This window comes from Pezoporus wallicus, unplaced genomic scaffold (assembly GCF_028554395.1).
Source record: "Pezoporus wallicus isolate ANWC-B61680 ecotype Strahan unplaced genomic scaffold, APGP_CSIRO_Pwel_v1 scaffold_13239, whole genome shotgun sequence".
Classification (NCBI taxonomy): Eukaryota; Metazoa; Chordata; class Aves; order Psittaciformes; family Psittacidae; genus Pezoporus; species Pezoporus wallicus.
In genome coordinates, this window is record NW_026642052.1 from 3,308,838 (window position 1) to 3,320,055 (window position 11,218).

At 44.6% G+C, this 11,218-nt stretch overlaps 1 protein-coding gene across 1 annotated transcript; it reads right to left on the reverse strand.

Annotated features, from left to right (window-relative positions):
* Positions 1–5,583: 5,583 nt before the first annotated feature.
* Positions 5,584–9,419, reverse strand: S100P (S100 calcium binding protein P). The gene is made up of 2 exons (XM_057426676.1): positions 8,971–9,419; positions 5,584–5,867 (listed from the first exon to the last, which is right to left on the reverse strand). The coding sequence occupies exons 1-2, from the start codon at positions 9,106–9,108 to the stop codon at positions 5,718–5,720; spliced, it is 288 nt and encodes a 95-aa protein (XP_057282659.1). The 5' UTR covers positions 9,109–9,419; the 3' UTR covers positions 5,584–5,717.
* Positions 9,420–11,218: the final 1,799 nt, after the last annotated feature.

An 11,218-nucleotide genomic window follows, 5' to 3' on the forward strand; every position in this document is an offset into this window, starting at 1 on the left:
CTCCTCAGCCTCTCTGGTCTCTGACATGATGGAGGGAGCTGGCAGCAGGTACCCTGGGTCTCATGCTATTCAGTGCACTCAGCAGGCATGTGTGGGCTTCAGCTGAGGAAAGGTTTGAATGCAATTTCCCAGCTCCTACAGGAGCTATGCACAGTGAGACTGTTGCATAAAAGACAGGTAACAACCCCTCCTCCTCCTCTTCCACCCACCTTTTATAAGGAAACCAGCAGCTAAAATGTATTTTGTAAAGAGCTTGATCTTGGCACTGTGGGTCAAGTGCTTTAGGTGCCCATTGTTGGCATGGGATACTCAGAGAGCTTGGGGAGAGGAGTGTCCGGTTTCCAGACCCAGACTGGGTTTACTGGGGAGATGAACACTAGTCTTGGTAATGAGGATAAATAATGAGGAACCTTTCCAGGTAACACACAGTGTAAGTGACCAAAAGGACTTCAGGGTTAGATAACATTATGGTTATTATCTCCTGTATCTACGCTCAGAAATTTGATTTCAGTATGTCATTGTAGATATTGAAGAGCCTTAGCAGCTCCCCACCAAAACTCAAATGGCAACTATAAATAGTTGGGTATCTTAATCTATAGAAAATATCTTCCGTTAACACAAATTGGTATTTTTTCTGCATGAGATAACAAAAATACCTATTGGCTGTTTTGCTGCTTTGCCGACTTACTGACCTCTGCCTTTAACCCTAATTTGAAACTCATCAGATGATGATTTCCCATATCATCATTTGCTGCTAATATCATAGAATCGTAGAACAGTCAGGGTTGGAAAGGACCTTAAGATCATCCAATTCCAACCCCCCTGCCATGGGCAGGGACACCTCACACTAAACCATGCCACCCAAGGCTCTGTCCAACTTGGCCTTGAACACTACCAGGGATGGAGCATTCACAGCTTCCCTGGGCAACCCATTCCTGTGCCTCACCACCCTCATAGTAAAGAACTTCTTCCTAATATCTAACCTGAACTTTCCTTGTTTAAACCCATTACTCTGTCTTTTCCTACATCTATGATTTTCTTTTAATGTAATTAATTCAAATAAGTGCTGTCCACAACTGTTAACTTGTATGTGCTGAGCTACTCTTTCTGTTGTCTTTTCCTTTCTCTTACAGCTGCCTATACTGTTTCTTAAACTATCTCATCCTGTGTAATGCATTTAGGCCTAAGAGCTGAAGTTAAATGGTAGGTATAAAACCAGGTTTGGAACTAGATGATCTTAAGGTCCTTTCCAACCCAAACTAGTCTATGATTCTACCTCTGCAGCTTAAACCTTGAATGACAAAAGTTTACCCATGGAAGGAAACACACAGTATATTCTGTGTAAACAGTGGATTCATAGTGAAAATTTATAATACTGGGGAAGAAAATTAATGTATGGAAAGTTATTGAAGTGACTCTGCTCAAATGCTTTTAGGTTCAATAATATATTCTGAAAAGTCACTTTTGTTCTAGGGTAAGGTGGGAGCTATATGTTAATTTCTTTTATTCCTGGATCATTTTCTCTCTGAAGTGTCATCAGTTGAATTCTCAGTATTACATTGAAATGAATATTCATCACCGAGTTACAGCTTTTGAAGGATCTGCAGGGAAAAAAATTCAAACCATTAGATTCCTTTTCTTCCTCCTCTTTCTGCAGCTCTGAACATGCAGAGCTCCCTCTGGTTAGCAGGGCAGCACGCAGCATCTATGCACTCCTGGGCAAGAGCAATCCAGGTATCCCCACGGGTACTGGTGGGACCAGAGGGCCTAATGAGAGTTCAGCACGAGTGTAAGGGTTTGCAGGGATGGGGACTGCAGGAACACTGGGAAAAATAACATCCTGTTGTTTCAGCATACACTGGAGCTGGTGGCCATCTTCCTTCATGGAAGTGAGGGTGCTTGAGCTCATTGCAGTTGGTTGTACCCCTTTTGGGAGGTGGAGCGGTTACAAAGCAGCTTCAGGCTGCTGTGAGCAGGCTGCAGGCAAGCAGAGCAAACCAAGGCTTCAGGAGCCCTACAAGCACAGGAAAATCTGCAGTGTCAGGAAAACGGGCAAAATGGCACTGGAGGGTGAGGGAAATTGTGTGGGTCTCAGACACTGGGGGCAGAAGTTTAGGAATTAAGCTTAAATTGTGGGGTACCTGATGGTTCTCACTGCTGAATACTGCGGTTGTATATATCTCACAGATAAAACGGAGTAATAAGGTGAATGTCTTGGCTCATAAAGCAGGAGCTTTTCACCAGCGTTCTCCTTCAGAGATGCGTTTTAAAAGCAATCTCGGTGGATGTAGAACAACACTACAGAAATTGCACAAGGGATTGCAATTTACAAGCAAGGGGAAACTCTTTCACAAGGGTGAGACTGGGCTAGTGCAGCTGAACCTACCGAAAGCCAGAGAGATGGAGCCTCTGCCTGGCTCTTGGCTCCTGCTGCTTCCACTGCAGTCAGCAGAGCGCTCGCTGTGGGTCACACAGTATTTGTTTAGAAACCAAAGCACTGTGAGGTTAGAGAACACGGCTGATGGTTTTTAATCTTAACACAAATTCTTTACGTTCTGTCTCAGGAGTGATGCATAGGATGTGGGGCTCAGCGGGTAATTAAAAGGAGGCATTTAGTGCCACACAGTGGTAAAAAGAGTAATTTCAGTGAGGATGAATATTGGGAAGCAAGGCAGAGGAAAACTTTCAGGTGCCAGGGATAAACTTGGAGAAGGAAAAAAGCATGTAAAAAAAATAGGGTACACCAGGTGACAGGTATCCCCTCAATTTCCTCACCTGAGGGTGGTTTATGCTACCAGCTAGCTAAGTATGCAATGTATGAAATGTGCCTCTATAATCTATAATCAACTTCCTTTGCAATAAGGAGAGCACTTTGCTCATTTATAGCCTTGACAAAACAGTGAGGGAGGTGATCCTGGAATCTGCCAGCTTGTGGGTGATAAGCTGCACAAATGGCCATTGGGCAGGGATGTACTGGATTAGAGCTGTAAAGATATCTTAAACAACTGAAATACTATGGAATAATCACCAAAAAAAGGCTATTTGGGATCCCTGCATTGGGAGAAAAATGCCCATTTTCATGATTAGCAGTTTTCTTGCTCAGATAGTGCAGAGAAATATTAGCTTTGTTAATAAAGCAAGTAATGTTACTTCTGCAAGTATAGTTATGTGCGAGGCAATTCACCTCCAGCCATCTGGGAACTCAGCAGCTCTCTGAGTGCTGTTCAGCATGACTGGGTACCACAGGGATTTTGGGACTAGAAGGCAGACCCTGGCTCAAAATGGTTGGCTGCAAGAGCTCAGCTGGTAGCAGCGCTAGAATGGGAACAAATCACTGCTGTCCCTTTTGGCAGGGGACAGACATGCTCACACATGCAGGCAGACACACACAGGCTTCCTCTTTCTCAGGTGACCTCTCGCATGCACAGATACTAGTTTATGAAGTCTCTTGGGGAATGAGGAATAACTGATCATTAGCTTTTTGTTGTATGTATGTCCATGCTAAACCTGGAATCTAAGCTTTAGATGCCTTCGATAGGTTAAGATACTCCAGTATGTATAGCTGTCATTTTGAAATTTGGTGGGGTACTGTCAAGGCTCCTTAGTTTTTAAAATGACATTGAAATCTTATGTCTGAGTGTAGATGCAGGAGAAAATAGGCATAATGTTACCAAGGTGCCAGGGAGAAGGCATGAATGTGAGCAAAACTCATCAGTTTTTGGTTGCATATTCAGTATGGTCTCTGTCCGATTTAATGGTGACCACAGGCTAACAGCAGCCATTGCAGTGAGGTAGCAGTGATGGCTTTAATGCTTTTCAGGTGGGGGAATCCCTCTGAGGGTCTGTGCTGGGTACAGTGCTGGTGTGTACACCAGCCATGGTGGGCATGGGGGAGATAGGACCCTCTGAGGTTTTACTTGGGTTGTACCTCTGATGGAGACAGAGCCATATTCTGCAAGAGAAGCCGGGACCCTAGATTGTGATTCCTTGATCTGACCCAGCAGTGCCAGGGCAGAGAGGAGCAGAGCCTTTCCCAAAGCAGCTGGCAGTCACATCCATTAAAGTGTGCTGGGACACTACACTGTTGGTATTAGGAATAAAGATTTAAGTGGTGTTTAGCTGGTACAGCCAAACTAAGGAACCAAAAGCAGCCAAATGACAGCGCACCTGTAATGGTTAAAGCAGGCTGAAATAATCCAATAAGGCAAAACAGCAGGTTCCCCCAAAGTTGAATACACTTAAGCACATGTATGCTTATACACGGTTATAAGTGTGTAGAACCTGTGGCTTAAGTTCAGCTCAGAAAACACAATGAAACTAAGTTCGTGTTCCAGCTCCAGGTACACAGCTGCAGTCACTTAGCTCATTTTACCAACCTTCAGCAGAAACAGGAGAATGTGTTTGCAGTTAAAGGAGTGCTCTGCACTTACAGAGCTCCTGCTCCCACCTTTGCTGTGCTTCATGATCTCCTGGGACCTCCACCAGAGCTTTGTGCAAAAACATTGTGTGGCTGTAAAGGGAGTTGTGGCACCTCTACCTGCCCAGCATGTTTGCACAGGCAGTAGGACAGGGAATGACTTGGCATAAGAGGAATAGCACAAAATGTTCTGAAGGTAAAGGAACCGGGATGCTCACCTGCAAAGTGCTCCAAGATAGAATCATAGAATCATAGAACACTTAGGGTTGGAAAGGACCTTAAGATCATCTAGTTCCAAACTCCTTGCCACAGACAGGGACACTTCACACTAAACCATGTCACCCAAGGCTCTGTTCAACCTGTCCTTGAGCACTGCCAGGGATGGAGCATTCACAGCTTCCCTGGGCAACCCATTCCAGTGACTCACCACCCTTACAGACTGCTTGAGTCTTGCTGCAGCTGCAGAGTCACAGCTGATGTCTGTTGCCTGCTCCACTGAAATCAAACTCTTCCACTTCTCCACACAGACATTTTCCAGGTAAAGAAGCAATAATTGCTGCCATTAGTCTTGCTTCAGGCAGAAATATCGTGGCATGTTATTTAGGGAGGTATTTGAGTTTATTAAAACTAAAATGGTTACCGTGTGCAACTCTGTGGTGGAGCAGTATCATTATATCGGTACAAAAGCCTTTTTGTGTTAGAGGAAGTAAGTTGTATGAGCTGGGTGAGGTGGTTCACACAAACTGCTGTAAAAACAAAGTGTTTGGGTTTGTTTTGTTTTTAACCAAGAAGCAGCCCACGCCACATGGCAGCAACAAGCACACAGCTGAGGGACCCAGACAGGCTCAGGGACAGCCCTGGTGAGACGTGGCCATTACAGCTGTGGTGGCACACTCGAGGGTTAGGCTGCAGCCTCTGTTAGCTGTGGCTCCGCAGGCTGCATCCCAGAGGTGCCGCTATATAAAAGCAGCCTCCAGCTGATTCATGGCTCCAGCAGCACCTACCCTTGTGCAGCCTCTGCAGTGGGATGAATATTGAGTCTTTTGTCTAAGAATAGGGTTTTATAAAGCAGAGAAAGAGAGAAACTACCCAATGCAAGTTAGTGTGAGCTGTTAAAACCAGGCTTTTCCACAAAGGAGCAGAAATTAACATTCAAGACAGGGAAGTAAGCACAGTAGGATTTATTTTTGCAGCCCAGCGTGCTTGCAAACTGCATGGCGATACATGGAAGAAATGAAGGGATCCATACCACTAGCATATGGAACAGAGGCTCCGTGTCAAACTGTGAGCAGTTTGACAATTATTTGGCAGTTTTCTGCTCAAAATATTTGTGACAGCAGCAAGTCAGAGCTGCCACAAAGATGACAAATTCTTTGAAGTCTACTTGGGAATCGCCGTTTTCATCCAGGTTCTTGAAGACTTTGTCAATAGCATCCTTGTCCTTCCCTGACTGCAAGAGAAAAGAGCAGGTTGAGGTGAGAGACGGCACGAACCCTGATGCAGCAGCATAGCAGCATCGCTACCTACACCATGATCATGGGAACTGCGGGGCTCCAGGCCCGCATCAGTGTGTGTGGGGGACAGCTGGGGTGTGTGAGGCTGATGCCAGCTCAGGCATGCTGTACCTTTCCATGGGGATAGAGATTGAGTTGACAGGAAGGTGGTGGGGTGTAGTGGCTCCTGCATGCAGCTCTGCCGTAGGCCTGCCCAGAATATCAGCTTATCATACTCTGCTAGCAAGACTAACCCCCCCCCCCCCCCCCCCCCCCCCCCCTTCTTTGGTTATTTTATGCATTATATCTCTGGGTATAAAACCATGAGTTCCTGCACACCATGTTTGGTTGAGGCAATTGCTCAGCACCCAGCACAGGATGTGGGGCTGCTGTACCTCTGCCTGCCCATCTCTTTGGGAGCCACACATCTCCTCCTCTAGCTGCCTTAAAAGCACATCCTTCCAATGGGAATGCATGCCACTGCTGTCCTCATGCTCAGGCTGGGGGTCCTGGGTGACAGCAGGACCAAGCATGAGTCCCAGCATCCTCATGGCACAGGCACAGGCATAGACTCCAGAAGCATGTGCTCCTTCCTGGATCTCTTACACCTCAGAGCTGTCATGCACCTGCATGCAGAAGCATGTTTTCTATGTTTAAAGCACCATTCATTATGATTAAAGCAGTGTAATAGAGGCCCTGAGGTGAATTAAATACCAGGCATTCCCCATCCGCCCCCTGGGGAGGCTCGGCTGGAGCGGGGGCAGTTTGCGGCTTTGCAAAATGATGCTTTCCTGGGGCAAATGTCAAATTGCAGCTTCATTAAACATTTTCTACCCCAGCAAAGATGCAAACAGCAGCAAGGATGCTTCGATTGCTCTCTCTGGCCTTGGTGCAAGGCTGCTCCTGCAGCAAGCGAGATGCTGAGATTGAGTTACAGCAGTGAAACCAGCAGAAAAGTCTTGTCATAATTCTGATGAACTGACTAAACCAGGACATCCCAAGGCTGATGTTAAGCAAGGCACCATTCAAGTAAAAAGAGAATATATATACATTCGATTTTAACAAAATGTATATTAAAATGAAGGCTTTTTCTTAAGAAGTTTTCATAAGGGCTTTTTGGCTTAACTCTTGGCACTGGTTGTCTCCAGTGCCTTTAGAAAATGCAGTTTTTAATATAAACAGGGGATGGCAGTGGAGACCTACCTAATATAGGAAACAACCGGGTGGGATTTGTTGAAGCTGAGCACTAGGATGAAATTTTATATACTTTTGGAATTTAAAATAGTTACTGCCTTAATTGACATCTGAAGCACTTCTTGATCAGGATCTATTTAACTCAGTTTCTCAGTTTCTGTGATTTCACCTTTCACTTCAAATATATGCACCACTAAAATCAGTATAAATTGAACGAGTTCCTCAGATTTGACTGATGGATGTGTCTGAAAGGTTTTATCCTTTTCACTTTGCAAATTATGATCAGTTTTAGTTGTATAAGTGAATATTGAAGTTATTTAGTGAAATATGTGAGCTGATTTTAACCTCTGATTTACTGCTGCAATGCACATATGGGAGTTATTCTTTGGAAACTCTTCATAACTGAGTCCAGTCCTTCAGTCCTGTGGTATGGATTTATTTCTGCCTCTGATTGATTCAAGACCTTTCCAGGTAGGCATGAGCTGTGTCAGCTATAACCAATTCTGAGAGCAGAAATAGTCATTATTTAAAAGTCTGTCTTTCCCAGAACATTTTGCAAATAAAAAAATGGATACAAATGTCAGGAAAATGCGGATAAAACATTTTTTGTGAAGTCAGACACATTCTCAGTTTCTTTCTTGCAGTCACTGCTCTGCAAGACAGGACATTGTTGGTTTAAATTTAAGTGCTGGCATAAAATGTTATTTTGTGCCTTATTTTTTTTTCCTAGAATAGGTAAAATGGGAAAGAGAGGTGGAGACTAGAGCATAAGAGGACTTTCAGCTATTGATCTTCCTGGAAAATTCGGTCTCCCAGCAGTTTCAGGAATAGGTTGAGCCAGCAAGAGAAGCTGTGGGGAGCTGGAAAAGGTGGTTCCTGGCAGGTAAATGTAGTCAGGAGCAACCTTTGAGTGTCATCCCATTTGGTAGTGGTCTGGCACTGTGGCTCCTCAGCTTTAGTTGGACGCAATGTCAGGTTTCTGGGGGATTTTCATTCCCCCTTAGAGCTGTGGTTTTGTTGTTGGGTTTGGCTTTCTGCACGTGAAAGTGCTACAGGTAACATACATCTCCATGATCAGGAGCAGGACACTTCCCATGACACTGCTGGGTCACAACCACTGCACTGTTTTACAGTTATTTCAAAGCCATTTTCATCTATCCCCCCCAGAGCCATCTGGGTTCTTATTCTGAATACTGCACCTGTGTTTAGTCTGAGTCATAAATCCAGCAGGCATGGATTTCATATGGTGATTTCATTTGGCTTGCACAGAAAGACACTAAATTGTATCAAGTACCCCACCTGCAGTGCCATAAAGCTTTTGCTATAATATAGTAAGAATGTTGAATACCTACTGAGAGAAATCATATATATATATATAAACCTACTTAAATACACAGATTATTACATACACATGTATTGTAAAATACTTTTTCAGGTCTTTCTTTTACTATTAAAGACAAACGCAAACGGGTTGCTCAGAGTTTGTCTGTTGTTCCTGTTTATGCATCATTTTGATGAGTACACCAAGTATGTAGTATAAATACCTAGAGAAAGTAAGTGTATAAGTATTTAGAGAGATTTCCCCATCTGTAATTGAGATCTTCAATTGCTGACAATGTAACCACCTTCACAGCAGTTGTGACATGGTGTGAGCTGATACAGTCAGGGATAAAGCAAAGAAGCAGGTGAATTCTGAAGGTCAAACCCAGTCAGAATTAGAATCAGTTTTACACAATCTGTGCAAAAACTTTTGTATTTAAAAGTTTTCTACAACCCATTGAGTATTTCCAGATATAATTTCCCCTATGATGTACTAAACACCATGTCTGCATGCCACATAGGAACAGCGCTGCGCTGTTCTCTTACCGCAAGGAAGTTCGGAAATTCGTTTTCCAGGAGGGTCTTCAGTTCTGCTTTGGTGAGGGTTTGCCTGTCACCATCAGCCTTTGCATACTTGTCAAAGACAGCAATGATCATTCCCATTGCAGTTTCCAGCTGAGACATGTTGCTGTTGATGGAGTCCGGCTTCCTTCTGAGGAGGAACAGCTTCAGGGCTCTCTTGGAGGGTGGAAACTGGTCTTATTCTGGGGTTCTTTATGCAGCTGTCCCATCCAATCAGTGGTAGCACACCAGAGGGACAGTTAACCCTTAGCAAACATCTGTATCTGAGCACTGCTTGGAGTACACGCCTCTATGCAGACAGCTATTCACAACTCAGGCTTTATCACCCTGGCGTGCCTGGTACAACCGGTTGCTCACCAGTAGCAGCCAGCCTCTCCTTTAAGATACACAGTGTGACTAACAAGTAGAAATCAGATTTTGTTGCTAGCTGTTTACTCAAGAATCAGATTTGTCCCTGGTAGCCCAGCTTCAGTGAAGTATGTGCTGGCCTGCTCGGGAGGAAGAGGAGCATCTCACTTCCCCTTTGCTACCATAGTTACGGTCTCTGCAAGGTGCTGCCTGTGCTGAGCTAAGAGCAGACACTGATTGTCCCTTCTGCCATGCAGAGGACCAGATGACTCACTAGCACACACTGGGGATGGGATTCATTGGATCAAAAGTACAGGTCTGCCATGCAGAGAGCTTACTTAGTCCCCCTGTGCTTGCACTCAGCCCGTAGTGGATGTCTAAAGCAGGGCTGCTGAACACCTTCTCTCCAGGGCCAGTAAAGGGAGCCTTGCAGAGCCGATCCACAAAGAACTTGCTCAGATGGGGATATCTGAAGGGATAAATCTGATACTTGAGCAAACAGCAAGTATCAAAATCCATTTTGATCCACAGTGAAACAACTTGTTATTGACCCCATGCAGCATCAAATCTTGCAATAAAATGGGCTGTATTGAAAACAAAAGGTTACTTTGAAGACCTGTGGTCCTGTGACCAGCTACAGCTACAATGGGGCTTGAACAAGTTAAAATTCCTGGTCAAGCAGCAGGGTAGCTTGGCCTCTGTCAAACTGGGGTATCATGCATGAATGATGCTGACGGGTGCAGTGAGACCTGGTGCAGGTGCAGAAGACCCGGACTGTGGATTCCCAGAGTTAAACCTGAGTTTGGATGTCTTTGGGCATACCTTTGCATGCTTGAAGTTTCCAGTCACGTCATGCCATAGGTAAGTCAGCAAATAATGGTTTTTAACTGAGAAAAATTTAAAACATTTTAATCTTTTCTCCCAGACATCCCTAGCCCCCTCTTCCCCAGGGAAGATCTGTCCTGTAACATCTACAGCCTCTCAGAGCAAGGCTACACATCACAAGCACATGGAAATTGAACACCTTTCTGAAACAACCCCCCCACGATTTTCCATCTTACATTCCCCATCAAGGGATTTTGGATTTCCCAGGCTGTATGCTTTATCCAGACATTTCATGAGAACTATTTGTTCCTGTGACTTCAGCCTTGAGGCACAGCTGCATCTGATTGCATTAAGTAGGTAAGGGTTTAAGTAAAGTTTGAAGTTTTTACATTAGAGTGCATGTTGAAACCTGTGAGGCTCCTTCAGAAGGAAAAAGAAGAGAGCAAACAACCGGCCCTTGCTAGCTATCAGAATCATCTGGTGTTTGCATGCACACACAACCACAGCCACTGGTGTGTCAAGTGCCAGGAACTTTTCTTTGTCCTTTTCTGATACACATCTGTAACGTGAATGGCAATGAAAAATGGCCATTAAAGAAAAATCAACTCCTCCCTAACAGAAACCTAACAAAATAAAATGTCTGCTTGACACATTCTTACGACATTTGAATCATGAGCATCAGTGTTGGTCATGCAGAAGAAAGAATAAAGGCAGAGGGGGAGATCATCAGCTTCAGTCAACAGGATATATCAGCGTGTCCACAACTTTGCCATGTAACCTGGCAGAAGAGGTATCCTCATTCTTGACCCATTTTCCCCTGCAAACACAGGTGATGCACAGTTCTCAAGAGGACGGCTCCAAAAGTGCTAGAGCACAAGATAAACCACAGGCCCTGAATTTCTGCACACTGAAAGGTCACTGTGGTAGCACTGCCATGGTGACCTGCTTGGTTTTTAACGTGTTGTATTTGCATTAGTGCCTGTGCACGCACATCGGTACTGCCCAGGGTTTCCAATTCACACTTTTCCTATTGCTTAAA